This window comes from Drechmeria coniospora, chromosome 03, assembly GCF_001625195.1.
Source record: "Drechmeria coniospora strain ARSEF 6962 chromosome 03, whole genome shotgun sequence".
Taxonomy (NCBI): domain Eukaryota; kingdom Fungi; phylum Ascomycota; class Sordariomycetes; order Hypocreales; family Ophiocordycipitaceae; genus Drechmeria; species Drechmeria coniospora.
In genome coordinates this window covers 8,740,785-8,761,966 of record NC_054391.1, presented here as the reverse complement: position 1 = coordinate 8,761,966, position 21,182 = coordinate 8,740,785, and the positions used below count along the sequence as shown (strand labels likewise).

The following is a 21,182-nucleotide window of genomic DNA, read 5'->3' as shown; positions in this document are numbered from 1 at the left end:
CGGAGGGGGGGATGGAAAATGGGAATTGGCGAATGGTTAATGGAACTTTGGTCGGGAAGAAGGTCGAGAAAACGATTGTGGGCTCGCGCGGCGCGTTCGCGCGGCGCGCCTTGGTTGCTAAATAAAGTGAGTGAACTCCCGCCCCATAGATTTCAGTCATGGAACCCACCATCCGAACAAGCGCTCAGCAGGGAATGCATGTACTTGTACAAGCACTGCTAAGGAATCCGTGCCCGCAAATCCCAATATTCGCGTACCTGTACAAGTAAGATTTGGTCACACATGAGGCGAAACATGAGCGACGGCGATGTAAACGACATCTATTCTTTCCGCCCTCGGCCTCCATGTATGTTAAAGCAAGCCGACGGAATGCTTTTGCTATGCGTGTTGATACGGAACCGAATGAGTTGTCTGACAAAATGGGTGCACGATCGGCGTATGGAAGAGGTGGAATGGAGAGGGCTGGTGGCCTATAAGCCAGGTCCCAGCTTGCCAGCATGCGTCAGTGATGACTCGATTCTTTTCCCTAGATGCCACCTTCGTCTCAAAGTCCAATGCTGGGGGGATTTTGCCGTCAAAATTTTGCCGATTATAGCTCGGCGTTGTGTTGGTAATCATGCAGTATATATATGGTGATTGGTTGAAACGGTATAAGCAATTGTCGACATCTGACGGCAAGAACTTGAGTTGCTGATAGCAACGACAACTGGAAGTGTTGGTCAAGTACTAGGATGATAGCTAGCGGCCTAGAGTGTGGTATGACTTTCTGCCTCTTGCGCTCCGACAAACTCCTACGGCCATCTTCTGCACAGGGCCTGCGTTCGGGGACATGTCTGCAACGAAGTGGTAGTTGACAATATTCACGATTGGGTAGACATGTCCGTCCAATGAGTGCCGCCGGTGTGAGTTCTTGCTTTGGTTCGTTACTAGGATATCGTGGTACTTGACTGGTGTCAATATCATAAACTCGCCTGCCTGGGACAGCGAGCCTCTGCTATCAGTGTTTTTCTCACTCTTCCCTCTCTACAGCTACTGTATATGGCGCCCACCTCGCCGCACCGCAGGGTTTGCATACCTTGGTGCCGCTCTCAATGCTTGCCGACGAATAAGTTGCAAGCGAACGGATGCTCCGCGCAAGCAACCTCACATTGGTCAAAGATACAGGTAGTCGTGGGAGGGAAAAAAGGCCGCAGGAATACTGCAGCTACGCTCATGATTCGTTATTGTTTCCGCCGTTTACCTGGCCGCACAGCACCGTGCTTACCGTCTGTGTCATTCCCAGGGCCGGAGGAGAGCCCCTCTTGTTTCGAGTCTCGTTTCTCATCGCAAGACGTACCAGTCTTGGCGGCCGAGAATCGTTTATCCGTCTGCGCCCTTTCGGTATCGCTTCCAAAGCCCTCAAAATCACCTTCTTCGTTGTCACCCGCACACCCTCCCTCGTCGCTGACCGCTTCGGTTGTGTCATCTTCGTCCACCACCTCCTCTTGACTTCGTTTCCTAGGCATCTCGCCTAGCTTGCCGCTCCGACCGCGCACGCTCTCATCGTCGTCCTCTGCTGCCGGAGCAGGGGTGAACCATGGAATCCTGCCTCGCATGAAGTCGTTCAGCATCATCTTCGCCACGCCGTCCAAGTCGGGCTCGCCACCACGGAGCAGGCGGCCGCTCTTCCTTGCCAGCAGGTCGAGGAGCTCGGTGCTGGTCTCCCAGCCCCGAAGGTCGTACGTCTTCTCCATATGGCTTCGCTTCACCCGACTCAAGATGGCTGGGATGTACTGTTCGGGCTGGTCCACCTTTTCCACTCGAACGACGCCGCGAAGTATCAAGTCCGTCGGCGTGTCCGTGCTGGATGGAGGTACTACGCCGGGACAGTCGATGAGGTATATACGCTTCATCAGGCTGACGTACTGCCATACCTTGGTCTCGCCCGGGATGGGAGCCACGGTGCAGACCTTCTTCTTCAACAACGTGTTGATGATCGATGACTTCCCCGTGTTCGGGCCACCAATCAATCCCACCGATATTTGTTTCCTGTCCGAGTGGAGACTGGAGAACTGTCGGAGTAGCTGGATCAATGACCCCTTACCGAATGAGTTGGTGATGCTGGCGTGGAAAGCCAAGGTTGGATATTCCTTGGACAAGCTGCGCACCCACCCGGCCTGTCAAACGTATCAGTAAAGAACGCACTCGCAGCATGATGCATACGCCACGAGAATTGGACGACTGTAAGAATCATAACTAAGAAGCAGCCAGTCAATTGCCCGAAGCGGGCGTTGGTGAGCTTCAACTCATTTGACCCTTGCACCATCTCAAGATAGTAACCAAAACGGCACCCATCAATTACCGGCACGAGATCGTGCCGGTCGAGAATGGCAGGTTTGATATCCCAATGCTGTAACAGATGACCTCCATGGGAAAAAAAAGAGGAGGAATCCTGACAAAGAGCATTGGGTCAATTCTGCCACTGAGCAGAACTGGATTGCCCGAAAGAGCGGGAAACGATGTTGGGGAGTGGCATCGAGGGGGGTGGGGGTAGGGGGTAGGGGGTACACATACCGCAACTCTCGTCGGGACCAAGTCGCACTTGTTCAGAACGAAAATCAGATGCTTGTGTGGTGCCTCATCCTTCAGATACTTTTCAACGCTTCTGCAGCGCGTTCCCACGGGATCTCTGGCATCGAGGACGTGAATGACGACATCCGACGAGTCAATAACTTTGTAAAGCTCGTTCCATATCCTCTTGCTCTGGCCCTTGTCGAAAACGGGTTCAATAGCCGTCGAAACTTGTCTTTCCCCGTCGTCGGCATCTTGGCCCGACGCGCCGCTGAGCAGCCTTGCTTGCTCAAGACGATCTGTGTATGTGTCCATGCTCTTTTCTGTGTCTCCGACAAGATCCGTGAGAGAGCTTACGCATAACTTGACTCGTTTACGTTGCGCCCTAGGACCAAAAACTTCGGAAAAGGGTGAGCTCTCTACGGTCATTTTAGCATTGTGCTGTTTGATGCCGTTCGTGCTCTGGCCATCACGGATGAGGCTCATGGGTATCTTGTTTGTTTTGAGGAGGACCTGGTAGGGGTCATTGGCTTTCTCTGCCACAGCTTCGCGGAAAGCTTCGAGAGTGGATTGCGAGACAACTCGAGTGTTCGAAAACCACTTCCGATTAGGCTCGATCCGAGCATTGGGTACTTCTCGGGATTGGAACGAGGCAGCCTTGGTTATCTGACCATCTGCATTTCTCTGCACCTTTCCATCTTTGTACATGTTCAGGGTCTTGACCTTTTTCGCATCACTAGGTTTGTTAGCTGGCCATGCCATCACCGTCGCGAGAACGCACCTGTCATCGTCGCCGGAAAATCTAGACAGACATACCGATAAAAGTTCTCGCCTTTCACGCGCACATTACCAAGGCCATCGCCAGTTTTGCCCTGGCGGACACGCCTGGTCGCTTCCTTTTTCCCAGTACCCATGGCGAAGGTGGTTTTCACGTAACGAGAGTCAGAGGTGAATTATGGGATTTCACGGATGTGTGGGTGGGAGAGAAGGTCGAGGCATCCGTCAACTTTTTTTCGCTTTCGTAGTCTTCCATTTCGACCCACCCCACCAGCTAGCCAGTAGCGCGCGTTCGGCCGGAGTCGGATAATCAATAGCGCGCAATGAGACCTAGCAGTTGCTCTCCAACAATTTCTTGATGCTCGTGAACACGTCTGGCAATCTTGCTGACTTGTCCCGGCTTTCACATCTTTGCCTGCACACCCACTCTCGTTCCCCGAAGTGAGGGGCGGAAGACTGTCGAGATGGCATCCAATTCGTGCATTCGACCCTCGCTCCAACGGCTTTTGGGCGCCTCTCGAAGCTTTTCCACCTCGCAACCTTCTCCTGTTCAACACACTCCTCCCCAAGCCCCCTCATACATCCGACTCCCTACTCCTCCTCAATCTAGCGAAACGAAGCCGCAGCGTGTGCGAGGACATCTACCTGTGCCACGACAAATCTTTTCTCAACCTGAAGGTGATAGAAAAGTTCGTCCAGAATACATCAAACGAACGGCGCCCAAACCCTCGACACAACGGGAGCCTTCCAACGAAGCCCAGCGATGGAAGGCGGAAGTCGCGCACAATAGGCGAGTAAATCTTGAAGAAGGCTTGCAAGCGCTCTGGATACGACGCCGCAGGCGGGACAGTATTCGCAATGCGACAGTCGGCCGCAAGTTCGAAGAGCACCACAAGGCTGCTGCCGCGGATGAACGCCAGGACGACCGCCTAACTCGCAGCACCGTTCTGGGTTCTATCCTGGACACGAAGACCTATCCGGACCCTGACCGCTTCTCTCGTGTTGATCGGAGTCGCACAAAGGTCATGGCCAAGGAAAGCACAAGGCGTGAGGCGAGGCGTGATGCCATTATGGAACTGTATATCAGTGCCTCCAATTTCATCGTCCAAGAAAGCGAACTTGAAGCAGAAATCGACAAGATCTTTACCGAAGATTACTTCAGAAAGCAAAGCCAAGCGATCAATCGCTATGGCGCTACTGAGAATACCTGGGGCATCTATGGAAAACCACCATCCATCGCGAACATGCTGGAGACGACGACTGGAACTTCGACCAAGCTCATGGATTACTACGAGTCCGAATATGACCGATCTGTTAAGCGGCAGAAGCGGATTGCGGAGGATCTGACTGGTGGGAAGATGGAGTAGAGTAGACGTAACGCTCTACATGTACAAAGGGCATGATCTCGGGCGCAGTCATCGCCTCTCACCGTACTTTCTGCCAAAAAAAATTAAACGAGTTCAATTATACTACAAGGCTATGCATGCGTTCACCAAAATTTAAACTGAAAATCCTAGCGCTAGATGTCAATGCCGGTGACTTTCCAAGATGCGGCCAGTGGACGCTTTACCGCTTCTCTATGAGAAGGATATGCATTGCCGCAAACGCCAAAACGATGAACGTGGCAGCAAAGATGCCGAGTTTCAAGACGTCTGCCCACAGCGCGCTGTTGTTGAATCCAAATGAGCTGAGGATTGCAGCACCAGGGACGGTAATGTCCAGACCATACTTTTTGTCAACGAGGGTCAGCTCGAGAACTTCGTTGACGATAAGCGACTCGAAAGCATAGTGGAAAATGGACAGGGTCTGGAGCCACAGTGCGCCAGCGGGCGTGGCATCGTGGTTAAGCAGGAAGCCAGCAAAAAGCAGGCTGAAGAGCATGACCAAGCTTCCCAACAAGTTTGCCACTCCACCGTTTTTGCAGACGATGCCGACAAAGAGGCAGATGGCTGCCGCAGCCAGGTTGAATAGGACCAGCACCAGAATGAACTTGAAGAAATGCATAGCATCGGGAACCAGCCCAGTCATGGGGTAGATGATAGACCCCATGAGAATGGGAGGGATGATTCGTAGTGGAACGATGTCGAAGAGCACCTTGGCAGTGAAGTAGGCTCCGGGCGCGTAGTACCCGTTGGCTCGTTCGCGAACGAACAGCAGACGTTCCGTTGCAAAGACATTGAGGCTGGTGAGGGTGCTGAACCCGAAAAGTGCCAACAAGAAGAAGAAAAGGCCGAGCCGGTTCTGGAATCCCGGAATGTCATCCGTAAGGCCGTAGAACAAGTAGCCGGAAAACACAGCGAGGATGATGGCGATTGCGTAGTGTGTTAGCATCAGCATCGGATCTCGATATAGATTCTTCCATGTTCTCTTCGAAAGAACGAGGAACTGCTGCATGTACCCCACCCGAGCGTATCCCTTGCCAACAGCGCTCGTCTGTGGATGGATGTTGGGGCCAACTGGATCATAGGCGGCGCCGTCGGGAACATTCCCTTCCCGAGCAGCCGATATAGCCTGTTGAATCTCCTCAAGCATGCCGATGGCAATGTCGGACTGGGCATACGCCTGCGTCATCAAGTCTAGATCCGTCCTCGCCGTCTCCAATGGCGGCGAGTCGTGGGTGTCATCCTGCACGTGCCTGGATGAAAATTTGGCCGGCACGTTTGTCCGCAGACGGTGAGCACCGGCATCCTCGACGGCATCTGATGTCGCCTCGATGTCAGTCGTGTGCCTCCTGGTATAGAGTTCGCGGTCCTGTCGAGCCCGGACAGAATTGCGACGCTGGTTCCTCGGCCGCGGGGGCAAGGATGGCTCAGCAGCGCTGCCCTCCCCAGCGCTTGCCCCCGAGACGCTGCCTATCGACTTGACTGCCTTCATGCTGCTGGGGCCTGCACTGTCGAAGTCTGCGGGAACGGCACCGTCGTCGGTTGGCATGCTGTTGCCGGCATGCATTGTCAAATCGACGAGGTAGTCAGCAATATTGAAACCGGGTGGGCACTCGTAGCCGATGGAGTCGAAATATGCCTGACACCGGTTGAAAGGGCCGGAGTAGACGGGCTTTCCCTGGGCGAGGAGCAAAAGTCTGTCAAAGAGAGCCACAATGTTCGACCGAGGCTGATGGATCGTGAAGATGACCGTTCGCTTGTAATTCCTCGCCAGCGTGACGAGGCATTCAACGACGTTGTACGCGTTGTACGCATCCAACCCGCTCGTCGGCTCATCCAGCAACAAGATGGAGGGGCTCGTCACAAGTTCGCATGCGATGCCAACGCGTCGCTTCTCTCCGCCGGAGATGCCACGACCTTTGCCTTCCTCGGATCCAATGAGGGCGTCCCGTATGTGATGAATGCCAAGCTCCTTTTCCACTTCGAACACCCGTTGTTCCTTGGCAGAACGACTCATGTCACGCGGGAGTCGCAGAAGCGCGCTGGTGAGTATGGTCTCGTGCACGGTGAGGGTTGGGAGCATCGTATCCTCTTGATCGACGAAGCCAACAACGTTCTTGTACTCGGAATCGGAGACTCTTTCGCCGTTGACGTAGAAATCACCCCCAACTCGACCGCGCTTGTTTTTTCGAGCCAGGATATCCAAGAAGGTGGTTTTCCCCGCCCCCGAAGCGCCCATGATGGCCGTCACCTCGCCTGGGTGACAGGCTCCGCGAATGTCGCTCAGGATCGTCCTGTCGCCGAGTGCGTACGAGACGTCGTTGAAATACAACGACGCTGGGTTGTGGTCGGCCATGAGCTTGGTGCTCTCGTCGTCGGAGTCGTCCAATCGAATGGTGCCGTACTTGAGCTTGCGTCGGGACAGGAACCACGTTGAGAAGATGACGACAACGAGAAAGAGTGCACAGGCGGCGATGACGCCAGCGATAAGCGGCGTGTTGATCTGCTTGACCGGACGTGTATAGCCCGGTACCTCCGTCTCGAAAAGGCATTCGCCCGCACGGCAGTCGAGCAGGATGCTGGAATCGCCGATCAGATCATGAATCAGCTTGTCCATTTCCGGTTCGGTGAAGGCGCAGTCATGTGCACCGCCGTTCTTTTGCGTGCATTCGAACCCGGCAGGGCCCTTGATGGCTTGGTCGAGAAACTCGCTCAGGTCGATGGATCCATCTTTGCCGCAGAGCATTCGCTGAGAAATGCAACTGCAGGTGATGTGATCACACTTGTACGACGTGGTGTTGGTGACGCCAGAGTTGGCATCCGAGTCGCAGTCGGTCAGGTGGCAGTAGAATGACTCGACAGAATCAACCCAGACTGGGTACGGCGTCAGCAAGATGGAACAAACGGGGACGTTATTTGTCGGGCGAAGCGTACATTGGAAATCACAGGTCCCATCCTCCTTCTTGCAGCTAAAGGTCACCTCGGGCTTCTGGTCACCGAGGAGGCCGGTTATTTGCTTGTTGGTGACTTTGCATATCTGGTTGTTGTAATCGACGACCTCTCCATTCTGGTAGCAGACGCCGCCGGAGCCCGTTTTCATCAAGGCGTCACACGCCTGGTTGGACGTGCAGACGTTGCAGTTGATTCCGGTCCAGCCCGCATCGCATTCGCACACGTCGCCGGATCGCATCGGCCTATCTTTGCCGCGCGCCAGAGATCCGCATACTGCGTTCTACATCAGTGCCGCCCGGCATGCCGGTATGGGCTCGATCATCATGGGTACGTACGCGGCTGAAGACAATCGTCGCCTCCGAATCCGTCGGGACAGTCGCACTTGCCGTTGAACTCGTTGCAGCGGGCATTCTGGGCGCAGGAATAAGCGGGCAATAGGCAGTTGAAACTGTTGACTGTGTTAGGGCAATGTACACAAGCAAGGAAGAAGCAGCAAATGAAGAGAGAGTTACCATGGAGGGCAGTCAACGGGGCGGTCGTCCATGAAGCCAAGCTGACGTTGACTCCCGAGCCAGGGTGTGATTTCGGCTTGACTCGAGTAAGAAGACACAATAGGAAGGCTCATCATACAGGCAGCCGCGGTGAGGAGGATGTTTCTACAACCTGAAGGCCCCATGGCAGCGGCAGTATGATGACGAATGGCGACTCCGTGCAGGAAGAGCTGCAATGGGGACGAGGCTAAATGCGCGGCAATACGTTGAGGTGGATCGAAAAGCAGTGGGTAGGTCAGGTTCCTTCCCGTTCGGTGTTGGCCTCGGCAGGGTGGGCCTATTCCCATTTAGCATTCGTCTGCGTGGGGAATAACAATCCATCCCAGTCTCAGCCTTTATCAGCTTACACTTGAAGGAACTAGATATTATCGTACATGTACTCCGTACACTGCCAGAGTAGTGGTAAACTAGCCCATCGTCTTAAATTAATATTCATTTTAAATTCATTACTTTCATGTACGGGGTGCTACTGCTATAAATTCGCTATCGAGATAAATCTAGGCAATTTGCACGGGAGATTTCGGGGATAATTAGTACAACGGCTGGGTGTGGCCAGTCATGTGCAGTGCAGAACCCTCACAGGCGTCATCAATTGACTAAGCAGGCAACTTAGTCAATTGGTATCCCTTTTGCTGACGGGACTACTGGGTAATAGTGTGTGCGCAACGAGCAGAACGACCAGTGAGTGATGCTGTAGCCCTCTTGAAGCCGACCCGTTACACAAGCCGGTGTCACAACCAGTAGTACAAAGTGCAGGCTGTTGGGCTATGGGTATGCATCTGTTAGTATCCATGGTGCTGCAAACACTCATCTCTCTCATGTCTATGATTCCGATGCCCAGAGTCCCAGAGTATCTGCCGCCTTGACCTGGTGGCTTGTACCCTGATGCTAAACCGTGGTCCAGCTCAAAAGCGCAGAAACGCGGGCCTCACTCTCCACAACCGTCGGTCGGCTTGCCATCTTGGAATGACTGACTGCAATCCGGCTAAACAGGGATCATCGAATGCTCAATGGAACGCTCCAGTTACATGGTATCGTAAAGCTACTTGTCGATGTGTACTCACAATACACTAGGTAGGACCGGCAAGATCCCAGTCGAGCAGCCAGCGCCCATTCACGGGTTATTGCCATGTTCCGCGGTGCAGGATCATGGTGAGTAAAAGTAGCTTGGATGCTTGGAGAGGTGGAGATGCTCTTATTAAAGAATAGCATTCGTTGCCTTTGTTCCTTTTTTTTTTTGCTGGGGGGGGGGGAGAGATACAACATAAGCCCAGAGGGCAGAAAAAAGCCCCGAGATGTGCTGGAGCGTTAATGGTGCAACAGGCCAAAGCGTTCGTCCGACCAGAACGAATCTACACTCGCCCGTAGCCAGCAAGCCAGCTGTTTTCGACGGAACAGACCTCATGCTCGAGATGGTCTGCTGCAGCTGCACTGCTAGATATGATAAGTAACACCAGGCTAGAATCATCCAAACACCCTGTAAGCACCCTGGAGAGGGTCGCTTCGGTGCGGTCCATAAGAGCAAATACCACATTCTCACATCGAACTGGACGAAAAATGCGCCGCACGAGAATCCCACGTTTTTGTGCAACATTTCCCGCCTCGAGAGTATCTTCACAGAGGCCAAGTCAGAAGCATTTGCAAACATCGATTCGATAGCAATACGAACCCGACATGGTGCAAGAGTCCACGACTCGTGCGCACACAAGCTGCCATCCCCGAATCGGAAAAATTCAGGGAAGATCATCTGGAGGGGCAGCCAACCACTCACTAGTGAAGCCCGGTCGAGACTCACCAGGGGTATGGCTAGCATCTTGCAAAGACGGTCAGGTCAGTCAGTTGTTGCAGGAGACGTTGCAGGCTTGGGTGGATTTGCGCGTTCTGCTCTCTTGGATGGCAACCCCAAGATCAGAGGAGGGTGACTCGCTCATAACTGTACACGTAATTCCAGTACAAACACTGCACTGGTACATGTACATGCAGGTGTAGGTGTATTGCAGGTGGAAGTATTCAAGTAGTCGTAATTACACTTGGTGCAGCTGAAAAATGGCAAGGTCGGGTGCAGCATTTCATTGCTGGAAGCCGGGAGTAGCGGTATTATTATGTGGCAGCTTTCGATCTTAGGCTGCCGAGCAGACTGAAAAATACAGGTAGATACCAATCACTATTTGCATACTGATATTTGTGCAATTTTATCAAGTAATATTCATCAGTACCACCATAGCGCCTAGATTATATAAGTATATAAGTAAAAATAAAGATAAAAACACTGGCAGGAAGTTTTTTTTTTGTATAATTCATTCAGAAATTGGCCAACCCTTGCTAACTCTTGGTATAGTAATTGGGTTACTTACGGAGTACGGAGTAATAATACATGTAAGTAAGTAATTAAAAACTCAATATAAGTAATTATGGAGTACTCGGTACGGAGTGCAGCACTTCCATTTAAGAACCTGATTGTATTAATACAACTGCTTACTTACAGGACGGTGTTCATGTACAATGCGTAGTACCTTTGACAACTAAGTACGGAGTACTCCGTACAAGTACTGTATTACTTAAGAACTGTACGTAAGTAGCGTGCACGTAGGGGGGTACGCGTACGCTGACCCTAGGTGTACATACAGTATATACTTAGTGGTGTACAAGTAATACTTTCTTACTTAGGTACAGTTGGGGGGGCAAAAAGTATTTGCCCACGCTTAGGTAGCGCATCCCTAGTCCAGTCAAACCTCATCTATTGTGTTAGTATTATAACAATCAATATTTCGTCTACCACCCCGCGACTGCAATAATAATAGCCTCAACGCAATGAGGCATTGTATCAATCAGCTTCTAAATCTCGAAGATAACGCGTCTATCGACTCGTCCGTCGAGAGGTAGCTTGCAAATCCGTAATCGCATTTGCTGTAATAATTCCTTGCCTCGAGGCATCATTACGGCTGCTTTGAGGGCATTGTTATTGCTACGTTTGATGCGCATATAGTTGTTTGATTGTTATAATACTAATCAAAATGATCAGGTTTGCTTAGACTTAGATTGTGGTACCTAAGGGTGGGCAAATACTTTTTGCCACATACTGTAAGTAGTTGTAGATCAAGGTACGAAACCAGGGACCGTAAGTGGGGGCCCGCAGTAGTACTTGGTGGCATTTGACTGCAAGCGTTCCCGCCCGGGTAGAGACAGATCCACCACCTGACGAACGCAATGAGGTAATACGATACCTTCACTCCTCCATCCACTCCATCCAGAGAGCAGCGGCGCCTAGATTGCACACATTTGCCCTCCTGCTGAGGCGGCAACCCAGGCTTCAAGCCATATACGATTTCCATTGATTTTCTCCACACGGAAGCAAGCTCCTTCTGCGAATACAACAGCTTTGTCTTCAACTCCCCCTCCTCCGGAGCTCATCCTCGCTGGCGCCGGCCATGGCCTACCCATCGCTCAACTTCATTACTTTCAACCAGGACCACAGCTGTCTTGCTGTTGGCAAGTGAACCCTTTACGACGCATGCTGCAGCTCGGGAAGAAAATCTCCTAACGTCAGCGCCGCAGGTACCTCGAAAGGCTTCCGCATATATCACACCGATCCGTTCTCGAGGATATTCAGCAGCGATGACGGCAACATCGCCATCATCGAGATGCTCTTCTCTACCTCGCTTGTCGCCCTCATTCTATCCCCGCGACACTTGGTGATCCAGAACACAAAGGCAAGACATGCCTCATTCGCCGCAGCAGCTTGCTTGCCTGGGTAGTGGCGCTAACTCGCCGGCTTTCCACAGAGAGCCTCCATCATTTGCGAACTTACCTTTCCTTCCTCCGTCCTCGCTGTGCGTCTTAATCGTAAGCGCCTCGCCGTCGTCCTCGAGGAGGAGATTTACCTTTACGACATCAGCAACATGAGCCTCCTCTACACCATACCCACATCCCCGAATCCCTTTGCCATTTTCGCCCTGTCACCATCGTCGGAGAACTGCTTTATTGCCTACCCGCTTCCAAAGCCTCGCGAAGACGTGGACTCGAAGAGGCCCTCTCACGCCCCACCCCAGTCTACATATGTTCCCCCGACATCTGGCGAAGTCCTCGTCTTCGACACACTAACTCTCAAAGCCGTCAACGTCGTCGAGGCCCACCGCTCGCCCTTGTGCTGCATATGTCTCAGCAATGACGGTACTCTCATGGCTACGGCCAGTGAGACGGGCACCATTGTGCGAGTTTTCTCGGTCCCTCGGGGCCAGAAGCTGTACCAGTTCAGGCGAGGGACCTACCCGTCTACCATCTACAGCATGTCCTTCAACCTCAGCTCCACTTTGCTGTGCGTCTCTTCCACTTCCGACACGATCCATATTTTCCGTCTTGGCCCTCTCCCAGGAAACACAACCCCCGCAGGTGCTCCGATAGAGTCGCCAGGGTCGCCAGAATCGCCGAGGCAGGGTCGTCGGTCACGGACCCGAAGCAACGAGGAGGCCGACTCTCCCAGCAACAGTGCAGCCGAATCTCCTGGAAGCGAGGCGGCAGAACCTGCGCCAGGCAGCAGCCCCGCCCGGGCAAGGCTCAACCACCGCCGGCAGAGTGGCTCGTTCAGCACGATTCTACGGCGCTCGTCGCAAATGATGGGCCGTGGTGTTGCTGGCGTCGTGGGCTCGTATTTGCCCCAGTCCGTCACGGAGATGTGGGAGCCCTTGAGAGATTTTGCCTACATAAAAATACCCAAATCGGCCACATCTGGAGGTCAGCCCCGTCCATCAAGGGGGCTCGGTTCCTTGCGAAGCGTCGTGGCAATGAGCAGCAGCAGTCCACAGGTCATGGTGGTGACAAGCGATGGCGACTTTTACGTTTACAACATCGACATGGAGAATGGAGGCGAAGGTTACTTGGTGAAGCAGTTCTCGTTAGTCGGCACCTACATACCCCGCAGACAGCCCCCTGATCCCTGATGCTAATATCGAACACCAGTGTCGTGGATGGCGACGATAAAAACGACATTCGAAGCTACGGCAGTTAGATTCCATCAGCTTGTGCCGTTTGCATATGCCTTCCGCGGTCCAGCGACTTTGTCTTGGCCCATTCACGGTGCCTGCGTTTAGAGCGAGTTCGTGACGCCTATTCTTTTACAAGTAGCGAAGTTGGGGGCTCAAGACGCAAAACATGTCTATCAATAACGACGTTGACTTTTGTCGTCAGGTACTCATAGCGGTGGAATACGTAGTGCCCATGCAAGTCGCAATCACGCCCACGTTTCGCACCATCATGCTCTACATCTCCCCCACCGGAGTTGGCTTGGCTTCAGCTTCCATGTCGCGCTTTCAAGTTTTCGAATCACTCCAATTTTAGTTCATACATTGTCGAGTTGAACGCTGTTTTCTGCAAGGTCACCTCGTACAACCAGATACGAGGGTAGACATATGGCATGCAACACAAAATTGTTATTTTCGGCATATGTAGCCATGGTTCAATTTCCTCAGATAGCATCATGTGTCAACGATGCTGCAGTGGAGAATGAATAATTGTCATCGTAGCTTATGAGCAGGCGGTATGCGTGTAAACCTGACGAGCAAGCTCTAATCATGCACCCATGCGATTCAACACTTCAATCGACTGAGATGAAAATACACGGTATTTCTGATTCAACCCGTTCTGCTCCGCTAATGACAGAAAATCCTACTCGACGCCATGCCGTCTCGTCTCGCCTTTTTGTCTCCATAACCACTTCTCGCGGCAACTTGTCCAACGTCTTTTGCATCTTCCGGTTGTCCCTCTCGAGCCACTCCCTCCAGTTCACGACCGCCGACAGCTGCTCCTCGACGTCCGATGGCTTGCACGCCGCCTGCCCGCTCAGTAAACCTGGCTGCATCGTCCGGAGGTTCTCGATCAGCGCCATGGCCGAGTGCTGAGGGATGATCAGTGAGGCAAGCTCGCAGCAATTCATGAACCGGACCAGAAATACAAGCCAATGATGTATTCCCATATGAATAAGTCGCCAATAAGTGTGCAGTCCAATGAATGAAAGGAATATAGGATGTTCCGCCAAAAACCGGCAATCGTTCAAGCAAGGGAAGAAGAAACGCGCAGGGAGTTGATGATTCAGGTGGAATGGCAGTTGCGTCGCTGGTCACCTCGAATATGGGCGATTCATGAGGGCGATCTCGCGGGCGATCTCGGCCCATTCAAGCTCCCTCTTCATCGGTACTGTCGGGGAGTTGTTTTGTTGGAGCCGCTCTTCCCACCTCAAAAGCTCATAGGCAAAACGCAAGTGCGGTTGGATGATGACATTCAGTCGCCGGGCCCTCACAAAGCAGTACGCCCGGGGAAAGGTCATGTTCAATGCCCGCATCACCTCGGCGATGCATATAGTAGCGCTGCGAGAGACGCCGACTCGACAGTGGACCAGTGTGGCCGTACCGTTTTGTCTTCCTCGGTCTACTTGCAAGGTTAGGGCATGCTGTTCAGGATTGTAAAAGGAATCCGGTGCGGTTCCGCGTGATAGCTCTCACCTATGAATTCAAGACAGCGATCAAATTCTTCGGTCAATGGATCGATGCCGTTATCCTGAACTCCTTGGACCACACACATGTTTTCGGCCCCCCAGGCCTTCATGTCATCATCTTTCCAGGTAGCAGTCTCACCGACACTGAGTATTTGGCTGATGCCAAGTTGCCTGAGGAGATCCGGATTGTTTGCGTGCCCGAGATTCCCAAGATACAAGTAGTCCAATACTCTACTTGGAAAGGATCCGTCCAAACTGGAGAGCCATTGAGGCTCGTTCTGGGCCGAATTTGTACCCTCGCCAAGATTCTGACCGGCACAGAGAGGGGACTCGCGTAACAGACGCGGTGCTATGGCCGTCAACAGAGCTACATCGGTCGGATAGGCGAAAAAGTTTCGGTTCTTGATAGTATGAAGATGGACCCAGGCATCCGGTATCGGGCGACCGGTGCTGTAGCTGAAATAGGCGATGCCGAGCAGAGTCGACTCCGTGTAGCCATCTGCACAATGAATGAGGATTTTGCGGGGACGGGTAAGTTTTGGTTCCGCAGCTTGTCCAGGTTGTTCCGATGAGTGTCCGGGGGCGCCGTGGGCGAGATGGTAAATCCAACGACAGGTGTCCAAGATGGCATCTGCATCATCATGCGACCAGGTTGGAGGAAGGATGCTGCCTGATGAAGGGAAGTCGATGAATGAGCGGGAGACAAAGCCGTCGCCGCCCTCAGCAATGAGCTTCAACGCTGTCGGATTCAGTCGACCGAGATCGCTGCATTCGATCAGAATTTCGAACTTCCGTTCCTCAGCACTGCCAGATTCTGGCGTGGGTCCCAAGAAGACATTGTGCGAGATCTCGGAAGCCTCCGTCATGTTCCACATCTCCCTTCGCTCTTGGTGGACGAAGTCGAGAACATTTCCGGTGAGATTCCCCGCAGAATCGACGGCAACGAGATCGCCGTGGCGTCGTACAAAATCGTCGAACGTGCTTGTGCAGAAAAAAGTGTTGTACTCGGGTAGGGATTTACCCTGCGTTCGGTGCAATTGACGCCATCGTAGCTGGGCGCCGGCAACGGCCCAAGCGACCCTGCGCGTCTCCCCAAGGTCATTGCCGTAGACGATTATGTCGGATGTGAAGGCGACCTTTGCTGGCTGAATCTGAAAGTTGCGGACAGAAAACCCATCGGCAGGATCTGCCTCGATGAAGTCAGGGTTGGGACCGGAGCGCAGAAACTCATCTGGAGCGATGGCTCCTTTGAGACGAGCGACGGTCAGATCTCCGTCGGCTTTCACCAAGGTCACGGCTCGGAGTGATGATGGCGTACTCCTCGGGCAACTGCGGCGGCCCATGAAAAAAGCTTGCTGCATCTGATTGTTCGGGTGTAGGCCGTGTAGCCAGGGGAAAACGGTCGAAGGAGGGGGTAGTGGTTGGCCGGCGGCAAAGCTCAAGGAGTCGGCGATTTGGTCGGCATCGATCTCATATATGGACAAATCGCCGTCGTCAATTCGCGTGTAGGCATCCGGTGGGTAGAGGAGGGATGTCTGCTGGTACTGGTACTCGTCGGTATCTTGGGGCGACTCGGGTGGTGTGTCGATGTCGCCTGCCTTGGACGGACCGGTGGGACAGGCCGGGATGTGCCTGTTAGGCAAGGGAACGATGCATTTCTGAGACGAAGCAGAGGGGCCGACGTCCTGAAGCGTGTGCGGAGGAGTGATGGGATTGCTGTCAGTGGCGGTATTGCGATGGGGTATCGGTCGTGGCAAGGCAACGGTCGCCATGGCGGTCGGCTACTGGCCCCGATGGGAGGGTCCGATAATGCGGATCAAGGCGAAGTCGATGGACGTTGTGTGTCCTATTCAAGGCCAGACAGCCGTATCTTTCGGACGACGGCTTGAACACCAGGCAGGTATGGGTACCAAGAGTAAAAGGGCACGGGTACGGATGGATGTTGGTGTATGAGATGATGGGGCGCCGATGTATTTTCTTTTGTCCTTGAAGCTATACCAATGCTGCAAAGAGGTATGGAGATGATGCGTAGCTACATAGGCGGAAAGGATGGTTAGCACAAAACTGGAGCATTGGTTTCCATTTCAAAGTCATCCAGACGAGAAATGATAGTTCAACGAGAAGAAGCACATTATGAAACAAAACGAACAGGAGCTTCGACTGAAGCGCAAAGTAGGGCAAAGTGTGCGAAGGTACAATTACAGACAGGTACTTTTTTTGGCGAGGGTGACATTGAACGAAGAGTGTCGGATTCGACAGTAAGTGGGAGGTGATTTGTGACGTCGCAAGTAGAGAGAAGGACGGGTGTAGAGCAGGGTGCTGGTCGTCATCCGATCCGATCTGGGTTGATAGACGGCTCACCTTAACTATTGGCCAATGACCAGTACGGGCGCTTCGCCTGCGATCTGAAGTTACCCAAGCTGGCGATCCGAGGGCATTCGTCATGCATGTAACGTATTTACTACCAACGCCAGCACTGGGAGGTGGCAATGGGATATCGATTGGTGCAAGGGCCAGCCAGGACGAATCGTTTTCCGAGGCTGATGAACAGTGGCTCGTGGTTGTCGCAGATCCCGATGGGGGTGAAAACGGTCCGGAAGGCAACGAGAAGGCCTAGCCGGACCAGGAGTTGGACCTGGAGGGAAGAGACCGAGGGAGGAGGAAGGAAGACGAAGTTGTCGAAGGAGAATCCTAACAAGTAGGACGATGGCAGTGATGTGATGGTTCAAGGAGCTGGGACCAGGGCGTCTGCGGGTCGTCGTGGTGCACCGAGGAGGATCTCGTATGCTTCGCAGGGATAGACGTAGCGAAGAACGATGGGAGGGAGCCGAGTGGCCGGGAGACGATGAGTTCGGGAGTGGGTGTACGCTCCAGCCAGCAACAAGTCGATCGAATGGATGGCGGTGGAGGATGACGACAAGGTCGAGGGTGCTGGCGGGGCACCCTAGCGACCCATGAATATGAAAGCGATGAAAGGACGAAGCGATGCAGCAAAATGAAGCGATGGAGCGACCAACGATGACAGGATGAGGGGAACGATGCGATAAAGCGATGGATAGTGACGAGATAACGTAACGAAGTCTCTAGCAGTGGACAAGGAACACAGTATCAGGAGCAGCATAGGCGTTGGCATCGATGTGGTGGTGGTGGTACATGCATGTACGGTACAGCGACGACGAGACCTCCCATGCTACGACATGTTCCATGGCCGATTTGATTGGACGACAGCCAGGCCCAGCGTCGCGCTGACGAGCCAATCGATGTTCGATGGGGCGATGCCGAAGCCCAGCCCGGTTCGAGAAGCCAATGAACAACGGAGGAAGCTCAGAGCAAGACCCCACTTGGGGCGAAGGTCCACTGCGGAGGCGGGGCAACATCGTCACCAGTGTATAAATGTACAGTACAGTACACTTACGAGCCTGCATTAGTGCATGTACTTACATATACGGAGTAAGTAGATGTACAACTAGTACTTACTATTGGTGCACTTGCAACAATTACTTGAACAAGCACTCGGTACTCCGTAATTACAGCATTAGTACTCCGTACTTACAGTACATGATCGCCGAGAGCCATGTACAAGTATTACCTGCACCTAACACCATTGATGGACTGTGCAACGTAAACCACCGCGTACGAGTATTACTTACATGTACTCCGTACAACTACAGTACTTGTGCAGTTCTGAACAATTTGTTACATCTACTTTGAGAACCACTCTCTCTGCAACAGAGTAGCATCTCCTGGGTACTAAGCACAGGGTACTATTACCACATGTACGGAGTACATGGACGTTAAAACTTACTAGGTAAGTAGTTGTACATGTAATAGTTCTCGGTCCACATGTATCGGGGTATACCAGTATTCGCATTTGTACATGTCCTATGGAGTACGTTCTGCTGTAATTGGCGCAATGCTGTACTTACACATGCCCATCACAATTGGTGCACTCTTCCCTCGTGCTGAAGCGAACGAAGCTTTCTAGAGATCAAAGTAGGTATCTGTCGCCAAGGGTCACTCTACGTTGACTCCTCAGTACTACCCGCTAAGCGCCGTTGCTGCCAGCTACGAGACCTCGTCATTCTACCTCTAGTATGGATCGTATGTGTGTGTGTTTCTGGCAACAAGTTCCAATGCGAGTGACAACGGAATGATTGTTGTATCTGCTGAGATATTACATGTAGATTCTAGACTTCCTTATGCACATAAGTGCGGTAGTTCGTCGGTCTTCCATTTCCATGTACATATGGGTGTACTACATATTACTAAGTAGGTGCAACCTGCGCCCGGCCTCGCCGGCGCTTATGAGACGCGCGATATTATAAAAGCACATGTACTCTGACAAAGTACATGTACAATTACGCGCCTATCGCAACTCATCAGGGCAGTGGTGGTGGTGGTGGTGGTGGTGATGGTGGTGGTGGTGATGGCAGAATACATGCTGGCATCAGGTAGTAAGCAATATGCAACCTACTATTGCGTAGGTGTGCTCGCGGCACTCCCACATGTACACCAAGTGCACATTCTCCATGCTCGCATACTACCAAGGTATTCGTACTTCCTATCCAGTGCTTGCGTATACGTACCTGAACTGCACATCAGAAGTACTAATACTGTCTGTACGGTACTTGTAGGTACCAGCATGTCGCGTCCTCGAGCTTCTGGTCGTAGGTGCACTTGCGAATTTACTGTGCAATAACTTCACTCTCTTCGATAGAAGACTAATCCCGCACATCATATCATGGGGACCCAAGGATTAAACAACGTACAAGTGCAGGTGCACTTATTTACATGCAGTACGCTAATGTGTGCACCTACAGAGTACACTATACCTGGGGAGTGCTTGCAGTATAAGTATATCATGAACAAACCCCAAGTCGCAGCTCACAGATGCGAGCCGCATCGTAACAACGTCGAACCGGTGATACTACCGCAATTACGGCGGCGCTGACATCGTTGTTGTTACGCCGGGACAACATCGGTACTTCGATTCGGAAAAGCGTCGTGACAACCCCGAGGCAGCAATGGCTCCCTCGCTGGCTCCTGTCCTATCGGCATTACTTGCTCTTACCGGCAACGCATTCGGCCAAAAATACACTCTCGCTCAAACAATAAACGCCGAGAACTTCTTCGAAGAGTTCATCTTTAACACGGTTCGTGCATGGTCCCAACAGGTTCTTGAAGAAAGATGCTGACTTGAGCCAATGAGACGGGCACCATCACCTCTCAACCGGACGACAATTGGGCTTGGGTCCAGTTTCAAAACTTGAACGATGCCCGCACCAATGAGTTGGCAAGGGTACGAAACGACGAAGTATATCTTGGTGTCGACCACAGAACCGAACTCGATCCGAATCAAGACGAGGGAAGACGCAGCTTGCGTCTGGTGTCTCGCAACACATATAAGCACGGCCTCCTGATCACCCGGTTCAGCCACTTTCCTGCCGCTGTGTGCGGAGGATGGCCTTCTTAGTACGATAGGAACCCACGCTGAACCCCTCCGATCCTGTCGCCCGAGTCTGACTCTTGTCGTAGCTGGCTGCTTGGCGAGGGGCCGTGGCCTAACGCCGGTGAGATGGACCTGTACGAAGGTTGGAACCTTGCCGTCGCCAACAAGCCAGCATTTCATGTTGGGGAGGAGAAGGTGCTCGGAACGTGCAAAATGCATCCCACGTTCCAGAAAGCCAACGTCATATCCGACAACTGCGACAACACCTACGCCGATCAGGTAACGCAATGGCCATTCCAGGGCTGCCAGTCGGAAGAACCAAATGGTATATGGGCATCGGACAAGGGCGGTACTCGTACGTGTGTGTCTCTGCCGCCGTCATGACGGTGAGAGAAGAAGGAGAAGAAGGGCTCGCTGACGTCGCAGCAGAGGCTCTCGAATGGACGAGCGAATACATCAAGCTATTTTCCTGGAAACGAGGCGAAGAGCCGGCCAACATCGACGACGACCAACCGGACGTCAAGTCCTGGGGTGCTCCATCCGTCAACGTCGACGATTGCGACATCGACCGTCACTTTGCAGCACAGCGGATCATCTTCACCCTGCCCTTTTGCGGAGACCCTGTTGGTACTCCCCTGTTCTGGTCTGAACTGGACGGAGGAAGCGGAATAACATGCGACAAACACACGGGAAAGAAAACATGCATCGAACACGTCGCCTCGAACCCAAAAGCGTTCAAGGACTTTTATTTCCAAGTTCAAGACATTCGATACTTCAACTCAACACAGCCTTCCATTGATCCTGCTTCCCCCACTGTTACGCCCGCCAGAAGCAGCACCGCTGGTTCCCGAAACAACATGATCATCAATGCGGCGCCCGATGAATACAGCGGCAAGAAGTTCGTGTGATTTGCTCTTGGTTCGCAGGATTCTTATTGCACCGCTTTATTGGCGGCGGGGGGTCCTGGTTGTAGTAGCTAGCAGTGGTAGTATGACTTAGTAGTGGTACAAGTACTGTAGGCAATGCTGACAGAA

At 52.7% G+C, this 21,182-nt stretch overlaps 6 protein-coding genes across 6 annotated transcripts; 3 read left to right on the top strand and 3 right to left on the bottom strand.

The window, feature by feature from the left end:
* Positions 1–1,220: 1,220 nt before the first annotated feature.
* On the bottom strand, positions 1,221–3,464 carry DCS_08023 (GTP-binding protein; the record flags this gene model as incomplete). The annotated part of the gene is made up of 3 exons (XM_040805305.1): positions 1,221–2,156; positions 2,554–3,286; positions 3,367–3,464. The coding sequence occupies 3 exons, from the start codon at positions 3,462–3,464 to the stop codon at positions 1,221–1,223; spliced, it is 1,767 nt and encodes a 588-aa protein (XP_040655409.1).
* A 327-nt stretch (positions 3,465–3,791) lies between these two features.
* On the top strand, positions 3,792–4,694 carry DCS_08022 (uncharacterized protein; the record flags this gene model as incomplete). Its single annotated transcript, XM_040805304.1, has 1 exon — positions 3,792–4,694. The coding sequence occupies one exon, from the start codon at positions 3,792–3,794 to the stop codon at positions 4,692–4,694; it is 903 nt and encodes a 300-aa protein (XP_040655408.1).
* A 199-nt stretch (positions 4,695–4,893) lies between these two features.
* On the bottom strand, positions 4,894–7,809 carry DCS_08021 (ABC transporter; the record flags this gene model as incomplete). Its single annotated transcript, XM_040805303.1, has 1 exon — positions 4,894–7,809. The coding sequence occupies one exon, from the start codon at positions 7,807–7,809 to the stop codon at positions 4,894–4,896; it is 2,916 nt and encodes a 971-aa protein (XP_040655407.1).
* A 3,831-nt stretch (positions 7,810–11,640) lies between these two features.
* DCS_08020 (protein-vacuolar targeting protein Atg18) lies at positions 11,641–13,217 on the top strand (the record flags this gene model as incomplete). Its single annotated transcript, XM_040805302.1, has 4 exons — positions 11,641–11,689; positions 11,768–11,922; positions 11,995–13,103; positions 13,169–13,217. 4 exons carry the CDS (start codon positions 11,641–11,643, stop codon positions 13,215–13,217), a joined length of 1,362 nt encoding a protein of 453 aa, XP_040655406.1.
* A 1,427-nt stretch (positions 13,218–14,644) lies between these two features.
* DCS_08019 (dual specificity phosphatase) lies at positions 14,645–16,471 on the bottom strand (the record flags this gene model as incomplete). Its single annotated transcript, XM_040805301.1, has 1 exon — positions 14,645–16,471. One exon carries the CDS (start codon positions 16,469–16,471, stop codon positions 14,645–14,647), a length of 1,827 nt encoding a protein of 608 aa, XP_040655405.1.
* A 3,252-nt stretch (positions 16,472–19,723) lies between these two features.
* On the top strand, positions 19,724–21,056 carry DCS_08018 (beta-1,3-endoglucanase; the record flags this gene model as incomplete). The annotated part of the gene is made up of 4 exons (XM_040805300.1): positions 19,724–19,852; positions 19,909–20,171; positions 20,235–20,503; positions 20,575–21,056. The coding sequence occupies 4 exons, from the start codon at positions 19,724–19,726 to the stop codon at positions 21,054–21,056; spliced, it is 1,143 nt and encodes a 380-aa protein (XP_040655404.1).
* Between the last annotated feature and the right edge of the window lie 126 nt (positions 21,057–21,182).